Here is an 18,288-nt window from a genome sequence, read left to right on the forward strand (position 1 = left end):
TTTTCATGCATTGGTTCAACCAAAATCTATGTTCACTCAACCACATCCTTTATTGATTACTTCTACTGCAAACAGTAGGCCAAGTGTGATATACATAATTGGACAGTTGTCAGGGGATGTGGGTGTTAACAGTCCCGTTTTCCCAATTGGAAACTGGAATCACCTTGATACACAAATATTCTGCACTGTTTCATTCTCATTCCTTGGACCGAAGAGTCCTTTTCCTCAGAATATATGTTTTTAACTCTCTAAGGTCTGGTTGAATGGATTTAATGATTATATGATATAATATGCTCTTCAAGTTGCACCTGTGCACTGCATATAGAAAACTAGAAAAACTGGAATTAATATTTGTCTAACACTTTAACCTTGTCCTTTAACTTATATAAATCATATGCTGTATTTCTGTGGGGAAACATTTGATTTTCTCTCCTTAGGAAGAAAACTAGGTTTAAAAAAAATACATTCCTGATTCTGAAATTTAGAAGTCTTTTGACAGTTGGCCAATGTTTGCAATACAGTATATTTCATATACTCATGATATCATGATAAAAATCTTAAACTAGGAAATGTTACTAACTCCAGCTGTGCTCATTAACAGGTAAGCTTTAAAGTAACCTGTACTTGAACGTTTCAGGCATCTAAATTTTCCAGTGTTCTGGCATCCTTTTGTAGTGTCCTTGCCCACTTCAGTCACATAGAGATAATCACTGCAATATTGTAAATTTGCAGGGTGCTTACTGTGTTTACTGTTCAGTGGCAGGCTCTTCCCTATTATGATTTCTCTGATTTTATAAGACAGGTAAAGAATTGCAGCAGACTTAATCCTGCCAAATTTTGAAAACATGTACCTCTAATATAGTTTACAGTAAGAGCTGTAATTTAAATAAACATGTCAATCATTTCCTACAGGAATATAACTTGAAGGTATTTTAAAATAACAAGAAAATAAATCACACGTCTTCATCACTTATGAACTTCTATTTCTGTGAGTTTCTTAATTAAGACTGGATTTTCTGTCTTGCTTGGTAGTTTGACATTTAGCATTCTGCTCTCCTACCTTAGAGACTCAAGTTCATGGCTAATATTGAGGTCAGCTGCAGTTACACTTCAGCCTAAAAGGAAAAAAGATTGTAGTGCCTCACTCACAAGCAAATCCGAATGTCTATCTTGTATCTTGTAACCATACTGCAGAGATCTTACATTGTTAATATGACCAGGTTTATTAAAAAAGAGTATGTGCAAATGTTATTGTCAAAGCACATTAGCCAATTTTCAATTTAGATTCAGATGTGACCTGAGGTTGCTCTAATCTCACTGGGATTTGGAGGTGACACCTGCAATCCAGAGTTTATAGGTTTGTCAGTGTGACTCCAGCAACCTTTGATCTGTCCAGCCAAAGTGCAGCAGACAGTGTTCGGGAGCACTCCTGCATTCGGGAGCAGTCTGTAATCCTTAGACTTCAGAGACAGAACCATTGTATAGCTGCTGCTGTACCACCAGGATTCTGTAGCAAAAAGTGGCAGCTCTAAATGATAGAATCAGAGACAATCTTACTGAAAAAACTAGCATTCTTACTTCTTTCCCTTAATTTTCTCAGAAAGTGAGGTCTAGTTGTATTGAAAAAGTTATCAGCTGCTCATTAGGAGAAATATTAAAATAATAGAAACTCAAAAAAACTCTGCAAATTCATCATCTGCATTTTCATTCTTGGCCCTAAAATATATCATAGTATTTTGAAGAAGAGTTTTGTTTTATTTCACTCAAAGGATCCAATTCTGCCCTTGAGGATTATGGCTTAGGCATTGAACTGTACAATGGCTTCATGCATTAACTGTATAGGGACTTCCTAGACATCTGTATTAGAATTAGTTCAAATTTCACCACAAAACAGATTAGTCATCACAGAGTAAAGCTATATGGAATAGGGTGATAGATCTTCAGCATTTGGAGAAACCATCTGAGTGTATATTTAATTTTATCCTTTGTCATTTGCTTCAGTCAGGGAAAAGTGACTGAAACTGCTATGTACTTGGAAGAATTTGTGAAGGTTGCTGAGAATGCTCATCTAAGCCGAAGCCTGGTGGATGCATGCGTATTACTTGGGAATCTTTGCAATGAAAGAGTGAGTATTAGTTATAATAATGATGCCAAGCAATTGGGTTTAATTCATCGTAAAAATCTGTTTTTGCATATGAGGGTGACCCAGGAGAATTTGATCTAGGTATTGGACTTTACAAGAGTTACAAAAGGAGAAAACACTGTGTGACTGACATTTCTAAATGAAATATATGAAATATACCTTAAGGTTAAGGTGAAAATACTACATCATATTTCACACTTAGGATGCTGTTCTAGAATGGTCAAGTGAAAACTCCAAATCCAGATCATGAAAGCTTTCAGTGTTGTGGAAAGTATGGGTCCAAATCACGGTTTGGGCCATCTGTGCACATAAAAAATTTAACACAAATGAAATTTTGTTATAGGATGTGTTGAAATTAATGCTTTTTAAAAGTGGATGCATACTATACCACATCCTAAATTATAGTTTCTAATTTTATCTTGATTTCCTCTCTGTATTCTCTCAGCCAAATCTGTAAGTGGAAACTAGTAGCAAATAGTTGGCAGAGGTCTGTCAGTAGCACAGCGACTTTCCATTCTGCACTCCTCCATCCAACTTTTGGCTTTGATTTGACCTGTTAAATCAGAAGATAGGCAGTGACAGACAGCGTTAAGCTAGGAGTACCCAAGAAATTCCTCTTTTCATAGTCCCTAAGATCTTTTGAGAAACTTCCTTCTGATCCAGTCTCTGAATTGTCTTTCTGAGATGGAACCTGCAAAGGCAACAGTTCTGCGGACTGCCTCTCTGGGTAATGAGTCTCATACTCTGTGCAGCTCAATGTCCAGGGATGCAGCAGTTGCAGTGCATTTGCAATTGGCATTTGAATCACATCAGGAGGGTTAAAAATATTACTGCAAAAGCAAAAGATTTATGTTGAGCCCTTTATTTCAACAGCTGTTTTAGAGTTAAAATGCTGCAGGAAATTATTTAGAAATAATAAGTAATAAAAAGAAGTTGATCTGCAGCCTGGAAAATATGGGAACCTGGAAGTATTTTAATTGTGAAGCAAAAGTTAAAAATTAGAAATACAATTTCTAAATCATGATGGTCATTTCCAAATAGGATTTGTTCTGTTACTGGAAAAATGCCAGAGTTAACAGTGTGTGCGTATGCACACAGGCAACAACAATGTATTTCACATTTTCTAACTTCTAAGTGCTAGACTTCATTACTAAACCATGTTTTTTAGTAGAATTTCTGTTCTGTGTGTAATATATTGAACAGGCAACTCATCCTCTTTTGATTATGCAATACCCAAATGCATCTTCATCTTCAAAATCATCTTACATGGAACTCCCCGTGCCAAAGTTACTGTCCTGTTTCTGTTGCATGAGCAGTAAAAAATCTCTTATGCTATAATCTCCAAATTAGCTTGAGATCTTTATGTATGTTCCTTGGCATAAATGCAGGATTTTCCACTGAAAACTTAAGTTTGAAAGTCCAAGAATTTGTTGGGGTAACCTTAAAATGGATCTGGAACTTAGAGTTGGATGGTGTTACATAGTGCTTAAATATTCTACTTCAGATTTGAATATACTTAAGTAAATTCTTTTAAACTGTTTTTATACTTTACTGCTTCTTGCTGCTAGTGTTAATAATCAGTTACATCAGAAGTGATATTTTAAGAATTAGCCTCTTTTTGGTTTGTTCTCTGAATTCTTTTTGTTTAATCAGAATTTGCTGTCTTGAGCTGTGGTGATGGTGTAGAAGGGAAGAAATGCAGTGATTTAATCTTAGAAACTTGTGTGAAATAGTTAATTTAAATATATGAATTGATATCTTTTAAAGCTTTACACTTTTCTATTTTCTATATCGTTTTTTCTGCAACGTCAGCTGTGTTTACCAAAACTGAATCTACATTAGCATTTCCTCATGTGGATCACTGCCTGCTTGGTGTCAGCATTCATACACAGTATTATCTAAGTTAAAGCCATTATAGGGTATTTTTATTCCACTCTATACTTCCTACATTGATACAATCTACAGTAGTTCTCTCCCTCTTGTCGAATTATGGATATCTCTATTTATATCCTGATATATCCTTAGGGACCTTTAGTGAACAAAGGGTGTAACTTCTAATGTCCTTTCCAAAGTGACTTTGACCAATTTCATTCCGCTCTGTCCATGTGGTTGCTATTTCTTTTCTATTTGGTCATCGCACTGTTCCATCACTTTCGCTGTATTTCTTTAATGTTGTATGCTAAGCTCCTGCTTTCTAGTCATGACTCTTTACCCATAGGTTTCTTGATTCCTAAAATGCCTATTTTCATGTTATGCACAGGTAGTTTTAATTTTTTCCAGATTGTTAAACAGATTCCTTACTTTAATATGCAAACTCTGATGGAGTTACTATGACAATCTGTTATTCTTCACTTCACTTTTCTCGTGTTTCTTAGCCTGATTTGCTTCCGTCTTCTCACTAATTGTGTCACTTAGCCTATTAAAGTTCTCACGAATATGGTAGGTAGAAGTTTCTTCTTTCTGTCTATCATACTACCATTTATTATTCTTTTATTCATTCCTGTGTCCTCATATGCATAATTTTACTGTCCTGCTATAATAAATATTACATGATTTTCTCTCTTATTTTCTATTTCTCTTTATTTTTCTTTCTGTTGCACACTGCCATTTATAATACCAGTATAAAACGCACTACCTTTCACACCTGGACCATACTACCTGATTTTAATGAGATGTAATTTATTTGCTATCAACTCAATCACTTTGCCTTTAGGTTTCTCCAAGTCTCTTGCATATGTGCTGTTTAGGCATAGTGCCGTGCTACTTCTTAAATTAGAAACTTGCTTCTGCATCTTTTCTTTTGACTTCTCCATCTCTGGTAGTACTTCACAATAGTTTCATGGCAAAGAAGAAAGATGCAAGAGATGATGAAAAATACCAAAAAATATTTCAGCAATATCCTTCAACCTATCATCGTTTTCTTTAGTTTTGTCTTCATTCCTTTTTGGTCAAAAGCTTTTTTCTTGCATCTTACATAAAAAATGGTTCTTGTTATATTTTTTAAATTTCTTTCAGTCTCATTGCTGTAGTTTATATTCCTTTATGTGGGATTCATGGATGTTGGACTTCTGTATTCAGAAGGATGGTTTTTTTCTGTTTACTAGCACTGGTTTATATTTCTCTTACTGTTTCTCTTTTCTCGGTTGGGAATCTAGCTGCCTGTTGATGTTCACTTTTTCTCCATAAATCTGTAGATTGTTATTTGTGTCCTTTTCAGTGCATTACATCCATTATGTTACTGTTAAAGCTTATTCTTTTCTTCCTTTTTAAGCTTTCCTTTCTAGAATTTGATATCACCATAGTAATTTGGGACCTTTCCCCTCACAGAGATGTAAAACTTAGTGAAACAGTAGTGACAATTGCTAAATGGCCTGGCTGAAATCAGCATTAATATCTGGTATTGATAATAGTGATTTGCATATTCAAAGCACTACAAAGACAACTAAAGTACAGTTCCTTTCCTGAGAAAGATATGAACACTGTTATCTGCATTTTAGAGATTAAGAAACAGAGTCAGAGAGGGAGTGATTTGCTTAATACCATGTCATGAGTCATTCTGTGGGCTGGCCTCACAGCTGCAGCTTCTGTGGGGTGTGAGAGGAGCAGGCTGTAGCATCGAGGTAAAGTACAGGTGAATACAAATAATTTTTACAGTTCTCTTTTTTTCCTCTTCTTTATTAGGGTCACTATAATGAAGCATTTGAATATTTCAGTCGAGCTTTTGAGGCAGCAAACACTTTAAGTAGTTTGCCCTTAGTGGATGAAACAAAGACTTATTATGGCATTGCAAGGGCTCATAAAATGATGGTGGCAGTAAACAACCATACAGAAGCAGCAGATCTCGTCAGCATGAAGTACCTGCTGGCATGGAAGGAGAATAGAAGTGACATGTGTACTGACCCTCTTACAGTCGGTAAGGCATTGGTTATGAAACGCATTAGTGCTGTGTTGCCCTTAATGGTTAAGTCATTTTTCTTGTAGAGTTTTGTTAAATTATTTGCTGGGTTTAATCACATTGAATTAGCCTTGTAGTGAATGGAGGTTAGATTTACTTCTTTGTATGCTATTTTTTAAAGACTGAATTAAAGACTGAATTAAATAGTTTTAAATGCAGTATAGTAAGGAGAAAAAGATTTTTTGTAGTCTTCTGTGACTGGTGACTTTTTCAATGCTGTTTTTCAAAACATCACATTTACATGCAGAAAGTGATGTATGGATTTAGTCAAACAGTCAGCTTAAACTTCAAAAAAAGAAAAATCTTCATTTTGCGGTTGGTTCTTCAGGTGTACCCAAAAGTAAGTTCCCTGTAACAAATAGCTTTCAATTCTGTTTAAAACAATGGACATAGTTCTGAATTCAGAAGAGCGTTCTGTTTTGGTTTTTGGCATACTTATATCTGACATAGACATACTATGATCAAAGGAATTTTATATTAAAAAAAAAAAAAAAAAAAAAAAAAGCAAAACTCTATAACTTCCTCACTGTGTTTTCCTGCCTTAATTGCAGGAAGGAGAAGAACTTTTTGTGGAATGGACCTTTTCCTTCACTGGTTAAATTGTCTTATTTTAACATATATTACAGTGTGTGTGGGGGGAAACATAAAATCAGAACTGTACATTTTCTCCAAGTAGTAATACTACTAAGCTGTATTGCGCTGGGGAAGGAAGAGGCAGAAGTCTACTTCTCTTAAAATATTTTCCTTTATACATACCCATGGTTGAGAGGATGAATCTGGAGTAGAATGGGAAGAAATTACAACTATGGCAAAATTATGGTACTCATTTGCAGTGAAAGTTGGGAGCTGCAAAGTTATTAAATGTAGTGTCCAAACTCCCTCAGCTATTTTGCTCCCAAAGGCAAAGAACTCTTGTCTGCTCTTTTGTTATGTATCTCTTCTTGTCATAGTATTTGAACAATTAATATAAAAGAAGCAACTGAATCTGTATTTAAACAAATAGTTAATAGTCTGGTAACTGAAGATTTTAGCAGTTTAATAAGGGCAAGCTGGACACCAGAGCAACACTGGAAGCAACTGAGAATTGTGCTGCAAGTACATTCATTGGTGTTGCCAGCTCTTTGAGTGGAAATCTGAAGTGATGACAAATGAGGTAGGACTGTGATTAGAGTGTCAGTGGTAGTAACGAGGAAGTTCTTTCTCAGTGCTAATACATTTCTCTTACAATGAGTTTCTAGAGTTAAATGTGGAGCTTCTTACTTTATTAAGAGAAGCTCTAAAATGCTATGATACTCTCTCCTTTACTTCCCATCCTTTGAGTGTATCTGCCCACTTAGCTTAACTGAGCTTTCTAGAAAATGCTTCCATGTTTGAAGGTCATATCGTTCTGATTTAATTTTTTTTTCCTAGATGAATCACTTTCAAAAGTTAACCAGTCTCCTTTACCACAGATAAGCAAAGTAATCATGATTCTCAGGGGCAGTGTTACACAGATGGCTCAGTTGCTATTTTCATCTCTTTATTATTCTGTGACAAAACTGTAGGATCGGTCCTCCACCCCAGTCCCAGGTAGCTGATAACAAATTGCTAGACTTGTATTGCAGGATGTGTAAGATGCCAAGGATTGCAACAGACATGGTCAAAGAAGAATCCAATTTCAAGCAATTCTACATGCAGTTCATAAGAGGGTCCTTAGCTGTAGCCACAGTAAATGAGAAGTCAACCAAAATCAACAATGGCAACACCAAAAAATGGGAGCCTTGAAAAGACAGTTAGGACGACTTTTGTATCTTCAAAATGCAGGAGAGTATTTTGCTTCTTGTACCTAAAGAGTTTTTCCATTTAACTTTCATGCATTTCTCTCTCCAAATAGTTGTTATACTCGGATATTCTGAAATGATACGTGTTGCTTTAAGCTTAAGTTTCATGCTCCCCTTTAGCAGGGCTTCAGGGATAAAAAGTATGATTAAAAAATCCCATTATTCCCTGGCAAGTGTGGTACCAGAAACAAGTTTTGCCTGCTTGGATTCTCTTTCTTGAACATTTCTGCCTCATTTACAGTCTGTTACTTTCCATATTAGTTTTCACTCTAGCTCCAGTTAACTCCAGGAACCCTGTGGCTACTGCATATTTAGCATCTCTTCCAGTTCAGTATCATTTCTGTCTTTAGTGCTCCAAGCTTACTCTCATGATACCCAGATTACATCCAGGAAAACATAGTGTCACACTGTCAGCACAATCTGTAACATTCTTTGTGTTCTGTGTGCCAAATCTGTAGTTAGTACTGGCATTACATTTTTAATATCTTTGTCTGGCAAAACATATCCTGGCACGAGTTCAATAGTAGCATTCAGTGGCTTTCATTCTTAGGTGTAGCCTTTATTGTACCTTTTAGCAGAATGTCTGTGTGTCCTATGATGAACTTACCACTTTGGAAAGTCCTGCTGTGATAATAGAACAGTATTTCTTGCTCTCTCAAACAGCTCGGCATTGTTAATCTGCTCAATTTTTCTCAGTCTTTTTGAGGGTAAAACAGCTAAAGATTCCATTCTTAACTGTAGGGAAATCTAATGAAAGGAAAAGGGAAGGTACTAAGTTTTTATTTCTAACTGTTCTAACTGGATAATTTTTCTGTGACTTAAAGTAGTTTCTGCATCCTTAGGCAAAAGAAATACTTGGCCAGTTGAGGAACCATGACATTTTAATTCAAGCACTACTAGGTACCTTCTGTCTTTCACCAAGGCTTATTTTCTAAATCAGTTATTTCAATAACCAGGCAGGAAGAACTATTAATTACTCAATTTACCTCAGCATTTATTAATAAAATAGATATATTGACCAAAGGATAGGATTGTCAGAAAAAGATTGGAAAGATTGTTTTTCTCTCCACTATATTTGACTCAGTCACCTGATTTCACTTCCAAATGAGTTATTTTTGCCATTGTGAGATGTCAGTGCAAGTACAAATACACTTATACATGTGTGCATGCATATATATATGTGTGTGTGTGTGTCTACATTTTTTTTTGACAAAACTATATGGGGGGGGGTAGACAACACACAAAAAGACCTCGTGACTGAGACCTAAAACCTAAAAACCCGCAGCATGACTAACATTGCCTAATGATAGAAATCTATCACAGGTTCTTTAAATAATAGTCTCCTTGAAAGGAGAATAATAACTAAAAGTGCTGAAATAAGGAAAAATTGGGATAAAGCCCTATTGATTAAATGAAATGGTGCCCAGGAACTGGGTTCTCTGCAAGTCTGGCAAATTTTGGTCTAGGTCATTGTATCTGGCAAGGCTATGCCTCAGCAAGAGACATTGGAAGACTGGAATCATCTAGACAATTTTAAGACTAGAGTTAGTTAAAAATGTATTATTTTCCTCCATGCCAAGAATTATTCTTTTTTTTTTCTTGAGAAACACTATATGCTTTTGACTAGAAACTAGAATTTGTATTTAAATTTCTTTTTTTTTTTTAGCATTGAACTTTGCAAAATTAACACTTTAGTGGGGGGAGTCTGTGTGCTTTTAAATAATAGCTACAAATGCAGCTTAAGTGATTGTCTCATCTGTACTATCAATTTCAAAGTCTTACAAATTATGTTGTACTATGAGCGCTTTCATTTTTCAGAATGATCAGGACTGTTTCTAGCATTCCACACTTGAGCAGGCTTCAATGTGATTTAAAACACATGAACAAGCTGAAACTATAGCTTGGAAAATACAATTCAATGAGCTTTGATTCTTACTCACAAGTGTGTATTTCCTCGATGTTCTTTCTTTGGCTCCCTTTTATAGAGGTATAGAACGGTGCGTTCCTTAATGTGAATGTGTCCTTTTTGATTACGGAAAAAGTCAAATTGTCATGTTACCACTTAAAACATCTCAAAAATCTTCTAAAAGTGTAGTAGTCATTTTTCTGTAATAGATGTGGCTAAAAAAAAACCTGTCAGTGTGGCATAGAATAGAGATCTCACCAGATGCGTTTGAGGACAAACTCATATGTGTCTTTGTCATTTGTAAGTAAAAGGATTATCCCTAAAGAATGTTAGTTAGAAGGGATATGTGAGATAAAGATTACACCAGACAAATTCTGAAAAATCTTCTGTACTGTAAGTTACCACAATCATGTAACTTATGTACCATTTTATTAACAGTGTGACTAGTGTGCTTCATAATGTGATAAATTGATTTTTGTTTTTTAAACAATAGCATTTTCTCTGAGGTACTGTTATTAGAATTAGTACACTAATTCTAGGAATACTTCTAACTTTACAGATCTTGGCTTTTTCTCCATTAATAAACCATTAGTTATGTATCCCAATAAAACTCCTATGCCACAGTACTGTAACCTAGATGCCTGACTATTCTGATGAAAATTTGGGTTTGATTTTTTTGGGGAGGGACTCTTGTTTTTTATGTACCTTATCAATTGTACTTTGCATCTGCCCAGTAAATGTTCATCAGGATAGCACTTTTTTTTTTTATCTGAGAACATGTAAGAGAAAGATGCATTGATCAAAAACTCCATTCTAGTCTTTGTACCTTACACAGGTGTGCATTCTTAAAATAAATTTCTTATATGATATCAGAGGAAAAGTAATGGCTTGTTTTAGCAGGTTCCTTTCACTGCTTGTTTCCTATTTAAACCACTGTAATAGACTTTGGGGCCTCATGATACTGAGATGAGACTGTAAGAACTGTGCAGGTGCATGCTATCCCTCAAAGCCTCTGCATGTGTGTGTGTGCGCGCGTGTGTGTGTGCGCGCGCATGTGTGTCCTATTGTTTTGCTAGTTTATTAATAAGCCCTATTCTACAGTTGGTATGTATAGGAGCCAAATATAAGCTTGTATGATGACAGAAATTTGTATGTAATCTTAATATATTCCTTAAATATGTTTCTGCTTGATAATATATTGGTGGGCTTCACCTAACTTGCTGTTGAGTATTATGAAGTATGTTTAAAAGTAGTTAGACTGAACAGACCAAACCATGATTTTCTTCCACTCACCACTGTGAAGAAGATCGGAGTGGTTCAGACCATCATTTGGGAATGCTGCGAACAGCTGTGAACGCCTGCAGGTCCAGTGCCTGCCAGCAACCTTCTGGGCCCTCTCTGCCCTCTCCCTGGCCCGTTTACTGTGCGAGAGCTCAGTTAATGCCTGTTACACTCGGTGGAACAAAGGCCTCTAATGGACCTGTAACGCTTCAAGGGCTTCAGTGCTTATGATTTCATGTCAATGGAGAGTTACAGAGATGGAGAGATTATTTAAGTTTTCAAAATAGTAAGTACATCCAAAAATAATGAGAAATAGAAAGGAATTTAGAGAGATTCCTCTGCCCTCCAGAAGATTTTTATAAGTAGTTCTGTGATTATTTTTATCCTTAAAATTATCTAGGCTTGTACTGTTCCTTCTTATTCACATCACTTAACAATCGTCAGTTGCTGAATTTTATCTGATATTAACTTTTGTTTTTTTCCAAAAAAATCCTCAATTAGTCTTAGGGTTTTTTATACTACTATACCTTTGATATTAATGCAAACTGCATTAAGTCAATATTAAAGAAATGTGACTGGTTGATATAGTAGAAAGAGCTACCTGGGTAAATTCCAGCAAGCAGAAAACAGATGTTAAATGATTGCTTCTTCAATTCACTACTGTGAAATACAAAATGATAACTGGATGGAAAAAATATATTTAAGTGCTATACTTAGATATTTTTAGAAAGTGGAGGTGGTTACTCGTGGGACTTCAGAAAGGAGTAAATGTGACAAAATTGTGGATGATAAGGAAGTTATTCAGTATATTGTGGTCAAGGTTTAGAAGCACCAAGTTCTCAGGGAAGCCTATGAGACATAGTTTAAACACTGTTCACAACAGTTTTGCTGTGAGAACAGTAGTTTGTTCTGTTTTATGCTGCTGGCCAAAGTTTGTCTAAGGAAAACATAATGGGAGAATACAGATATTCAGTAGTCTGGTACTTTATACATATGCATTGTACAGGGTTTTTTTTGTTTGTTTGGTTGTTTTTTTTTTCTTCCTTGTGATACTTTTATAAGTACTGCATTAAATAATCAAGAATTGCCACACAGGTTCAGATCTAGGTCAGTCCTATGGTTCTGACATGGCACTACCAGATTTCAGAAGAGGGTTCATAGAGGTTTTTTATGTTTAATTTTGGAATAATGTGTTAGAACTTTCTTAGTTTTTTCTAACAGTTGGCAGTCATTTATGTCTAAGTAGTATTATAATTCTTCCAGAAGTACACTGTCTTCTAATGTGATTGTCAATGTTCTTGTTATCTACAGCTATAGGAGAATATCTTACTAGAGAAGGATTTAGTTCTCTCATCTGAATTTTTCTGACAGCTGATCCTTTTCTGTAGAGACTTCTAAATCTTAGCATGCATTTGCTTTAGTGAAGTCTTGTGCTAACTATCAGTGGCATCCAACCATGTGTTTTCTCAGAGAAGTTTTCTAGATCAGCAAAAAAAAGTTGCCGAATAAGTCAAATTGTAGGAGAGAAAAAAATGTTAAAAGTGGTGTTCAAACTACAGTATACTGTCAGAGCCTTTAGGACAGCTTTATACACTGAAACAGTGTAGCTTGGTGCACTGCATTGTCAGGGTTTCGGAGGGAGGGGGCGAAGTTGCTTACTAAGCTAAAAAAAAAAGTGAAAAATCTCAGGGCAGAACCTCAGTCCAGCTCTGATCCTATAGGCCATTTAAATGGTGCAAAAGAAGTGGAAGTTCTCTCCTGACCTCATTAGATCACTTCTGGAGAAATCCTTTGATTTGAAGGTACCTTGAAGCTTTAGGTATGTTTCGCATGCCTGCAGTCCATAGAATAGGAAATGTGTTGAAGAAGAGGAGTCATAAAGCAGAACAGCTGGTGGCTGCTATGCTCCAGCAGTTCCCTACTGGGGAAGGTAGGCCCAAAGGAAGCAATAACCAGTTGGCATAATATGAAGTGGCTCTAGGGCTTCTTCATATGTGCCCACTGTAGGCCCCTTTCCTTTGCCACACACACACACACAGATGTCTCTGGTGGTTTTATGCTCTTACTCTCAAAAGAGAAAATTGATTCTCAGAAAGCACCAAAGAGCTTTTTGTTTTGTTTAATAATGAGAATGTTGTTGTCATTTAGACTTTATAGAACAACCTTTTATTGGTGCTGTCTGCAAACATGCTACCTGAGAGAGACTGACCTCAGGCCAACAAGAATGCAGTTCTCTGCAGCAAAACCTTCCTTACCAAAAGGTCCTTGAGAAACTTTAGACACAGAGAATCAAAGCAAAGACAAAGAAACTGTATTCAGTGCATGTTTTCTGTAACAGAGCTAGGTCATCTCGGGAGTCACAGTCAGTGCACCAGCATCATCTTCCTCCCTAGTCTCCTGAGCCAGCTTTTTTTTCCTGCATCTTTGCAGTTTTTTTTCTGAGATGCCTTCCCTGCCTATCCATGTCCTTTTATGTTCCTCTTCTATTGAAATAACAAATTGCTGTTTCTGTTGAGACTCTGTGGTCTGAAGATGGTCAAGATTCAAATGATTTATCTTCAGAATGAGCAAATCTGTTAAAGTGAAATGGCATGCTTACACAATTAATGCTTCTATGAAACCATATGTCTTTTGCCCATAAAACTGCCTCCCTTCTTATTCTTTTCTGAGATCATTCCGAATATTTTGTCATCTTTTTTGTTTCCTGAAAGAGTTCTTTTCTTTTTGTCTCTCTTCTTTCCCTATCTATTCTGTACCCTGCAATATAGAAGTGAAGAACAGGAGAGGGAGAGAACAAGAGAAAAGTAAATTTTTCTTCCTCCCTCCCTCTTCCGGTAAGTTAATCAATAGAAAATTGGCAAGTATCAAAATATCCTATAAAGAGATCTTAATCACCTGTGCAATGGGTAAGTTTAAGTATACAACTAGGTAATTTATTAGCTTGAAGATCCACATGCATGCTTGAATAGATGACCATGCCCCCAGGCTCATCCACTTGTTTCTACTTACTCTAGTTAAGCATTCAATATTATCTGTAATATAGAATATTGCCATTTAAGGGCTTATATATATGAGTCTTGCCACAGAGCCAAGTAATTATACAGTATTTTCTGTAGTATGCCATATAAGTACATCATTTTGGACATGGAGCTATTCTCCTGTAATACTGACATTATTAAGTATCAGGTAGAATAAATGGTATGGGGAGCCTGATTCAAATTGGTTCTGAATACAAGTTTTTCTTATTCTTCCATGGTAGCTACAGCACTTTGAAATTCACTTTCATAAAAATTCCAGTATATTTTTTTGAAATTTTGAAATATAGTTGCTCTGCATGTTAGTCAAACGTAATGTAGCCAGTGTTGACTCCTGTAGGGAACTAATCTCCTGCAGCTGTTTTTGAAGTGAGAACTGCAAGTTACCAGCACCTCTCACAGCTAAACCTTATGCTTTTTCTTGTGCTGGACATAGTAACTATGAAAGTTGATATACAAACTGGGCCTTTCTTTATGAAGGTGCATTTCATATCCCATGAGATTTACAAATTGTGTAAACACAGTGGGTTCTGCTTGGACATCAAGCTGCCTGATGGCATCTATAGGTCAAGCCTTGGCATCTGAGTGATAGCACTGTGCACTCAACTCATCGCAGATATACCAGTCCTTCATTTTCAGGTTCAATTTTATGCCATATAGCAATACTACTCAGCTCATGTTGTGCACCCAAGGAGTTTGAGAAACAGGAACACCAGATGTTGCCCCATTAGTTACAAGGGAAATCAACACATTTTATTTGGTATGAAACCATAGGGAGAAGAATGCCTGCTGCACAGCTTTGTAAGTTCTGGGCTGTCAATCAGCTTCTTATCCTGGGTGCACACTGGCACTGTTTATTTTCACTTTTATTATCTCAGTGGAAAATGCCATTTTGGGGTGCTGTGTAGCCCTATTCTTTGACTCCAGAGCATTTCAGTCTGCTGAACAGCATCTTGAGTGTGTCATTCTCCAACAGTGAGCCTGGCCTTACTGGTACCCTTAGCAATCCCTTCATGGCTTAATGTTGAGACTGAAACTAAAGAAAATTATGATTTTATCAACCAGATAAAATATATATGTACAGTTATATGCTGCAGTCATAAGAAAATTGAGATGAAACATTGATTAATTTGAGCATTAGGAAATCAACTGAAGTATTAGAGGATAATATTTGGTGTTCTTGTCATCTTTGATATAACTTGAAATGGTTTACTTTTTACATAGGAGAAAGTAATTCTCCTATTGCCATATTAAAACTGTTTACAGCTAATCTGTTGCAGTTGTAGTTATCACCAGAAAAAGATTGTTCCAGCTATTAGCTTTGTTTTATATAAATGTAATTGGTTTTGGTTCAAAACTAAAAATGTTTTTCTCTCACATACTTTGATATGTTTATAATGATTGTACTGCAGTTATGTTTACTGTTTGGAAGGTATGTGTGTGTCTATATGTACATATATACATATGTGCATATCTATATAAGTACATAGAGACTGCATGGCAAAGAGAAGGAAATGTTGCCAATACTTTAAAATTGTGGGCCAAATACTGCTTTTTGTTATGCCTATATAATGTTTATTTGGAGAGGAGTTGCACAGGTGTAACTAAGAGCAGAATTTGTCCTTTTTATCTGAGGTGCATCATCTAAAACTTTTAGGTAAGCAGATTTCAAATAATTGGGGAAGTTACTAGGTATGAATTTCATGCTGGAGGACATAACCTAGATTCAGATAAGAAGGAGGTTCAAATTTAAAGCATTACAATAAATAGGTTTTATTATATTATATCTTGCATTTATAGAGTTTTCCTTGAGCATTTGTGTTGAGAAGTACTGGAAAATATAATACTTGCTGATCAGAGAACTAGTATATTTAAAGATGACCAAAAAACTTTAAAATAAGGAAGATGCACATAGAGTTCTAATACATCCATAGGAAAATACGGGGTTAAAGTAGACTATATTTTAAGCAGTGTTCAGTTGACTTGCTGTGTGGGGAGAGACTGAGCAGTCCTGGCTAATGACTTGTAGGTACTGAATCCTCAGGTCTCTCAGGTGGTTTCACTCGACCAGTTTCAGCAGAATGATGAAAAGGTTGAGATAAAATAAACTGACAGTTGCTACTCATCGCAGGCAGCAAGCTGTACCCTGGCAGATGAGACCCTGGGAGCCCTCTTTTTTTAAACAAAGGCTTTCACTGCAGTGAGCAATGAACTCCACACAAAAAAGGGAAAAAGAGAGGGAGATTGGCAGCTGGTGACCGACAGGAGGAGGGAAAGGAGGGAAACTGAGAAACACAGCAATTGTTGCCTAATTAGAAGCCATTCCCACCTACTTAATACCAACCCATTAAGCAGAAAACACTTTTCATCTCACGCTCCCTGCTACACATGACATTATATTCCAATCAATACCCTCCCACTGACTGCCCCAGTGCCCACAAATGAATACATTGCAGTTCAAGAATGCAGTAATTGAGTTGGGGCAGTGAAACTGCAGCTCTCACAGTCAAGATCTTCCTCTGAAGATACTGTTTGTGATGCTTGGATAAAGAAATCAAATCCCTATATTGACAGCTGTCAACAGTTGGCAAATGGAAGAAGTGAACAATGAATGCATTTTAACCTTTGATTGGAGAGAATAAGTGTTATTTTCAGGTTATTTTTTCCCACTTAAGTAAAGTATCTAAGAAAGTAAAAGATCTGGGCTTTTTGTACCCAAGTGTTCATACTTTTCTGGGGCCTTCTCAACTCTGATCTTCAGTTGTACCTACAGAATACAACATGCACATCATTTGTGTGCATGCAGCAATACATCTCTGGGTACACAGGCTTCATTTGTTCTCATTGGTTTTGAGGTAGCCCAAACCTTTTAGCTTAGGATCATTAACAGTGTTTGTTTGGTGGGGGGTTGCTTGCTTGCTTGGTTTTTGATTTTTGGGGGTGTTTTGGAGTTTTGTAGGCTATGTATACTCCGGCTGATTGTTTTTTTCATTTTAAGTCCTACCATGATTTTTAAAGGTTATATTTCAAAATGTACAGTTTGAACTGACTCAACAGGTCCACAGTAATATACTGTGTGGCAGATTCAGGATCTTATGTTTAAGTCCTAAAGTCAGATTCTTGCAGCTTTTATTTTCAAATTAAATCCCTTGTTCCCTGAGCCATCTGGAGTTGATAATACTATGCACAGACTGCAGTAAAAGGTAATATGATGCACAGATTGCAGTATAATTCCTTCTCCATGTCAGTTTTGTGACCAGAGAATCAAAGCAACAGGACCCTGTTACTCTCCCAACTTGGTTAGGCCAAAGAAGATGACGTCAGTTTAGTCTGATAGAAGTGCTGGAAGGAGATTCTAATGCAACACAAGGCATATCTCCATCCCTTTCAATTCCTAAGTGAAATAAATATCATTATGGGAAGACCCATATTCCTTACAGTTCCACTTTGAAACCATCTTTTTGAGGCAAATAAATTGTTTACTGTCATATCTGATTATGTGTTTCTGCAGAAAGAGATTATGATTTTGTGCATGATTCATTGACATAGTAATACTGTGGCATTTGCAGAAAGCAGTTTCTTCTAGATTCTCTTTGCCAGAGTAAGGACAGGTAAAGCTAAGCATAGAGCAGGAGATACAGCCAAGAGTAGCAAACACCTTGCGTCCTTTGAGACCGTATGTCAAGTAAGGAGGGTGTGCTGCTTTGTTTTCTCTTTCTGATTGTAATATATTTCTTCTTAAACTTATTAATATAATTATCATTAATTTTAATGCATTTCATTTGTTGTTTTGGTCATATAGTGTAAAGCACTTTTCAGCCATTTCTTTGCATATGTTCTGTGTTTTCTTTTGATTACATGTTAAGGACAAATCTTTCATTAAGATTGTCATCAGTGTAGACTGTAAACAGGAAAGAATCATCTTCTGATAGAGAAAGTGAGAATCGTCACCACTCCTGAAGGTGCAAAAAGCCAAAATGCAAAACCAGAAATTGAATATGATAAGGCAGGGGGGCAGAGGTTTTTGTCCTGTCCAAGTAGTTCCCACATAGGTATAGTCTGCTAGTCTGCCTTTTCTATATATATATACATATATATATATATATAGTCTAGTTCTAAAACATTTGTTTCTGTGGACTATGAGGCTT

General features: G+C 36.2%; 1 protein-coding gene across 1 annotated transcript in view; it reads left to right on the plus strand.

The window, feature by feature from the left end:
- The window catches only part of TTC29 (tetratricopeptide repeat domain 29), a 127,984-nt gene that overhangs the window by 73,447 nt on the left and 36,249 nt on the right, over positions 1–18,288 (plus strand). Inside the window, exons 8-9 of the mRNA XM_062574759.1 lie at positions 2,002–2,125; positions 5,825–6,056. Coding sequence (XP_062430743.1) covers positions 2,002–2,125; positions 5,825–6,056 — 356 coding nt within the window. The remainder of the gene's footprint in view (positions 1–2,001; positions 2,126–5,824; positions 6,057–18,288) is intronic.

Source organism: Rhea pennata, chromosome 4, assembly GCF_028389875.1.
Source record: "Rhea pennata isolate bPtePen1 chromosome 4, bPtePen1.pri, whole genome shotgun sequence".
Classification (NCBI taxonomy): Eukaryota; Metazoa; Chordata; class Aves; order Rheiformes; family Rheidae; genus Rhea; species Rhea pennata.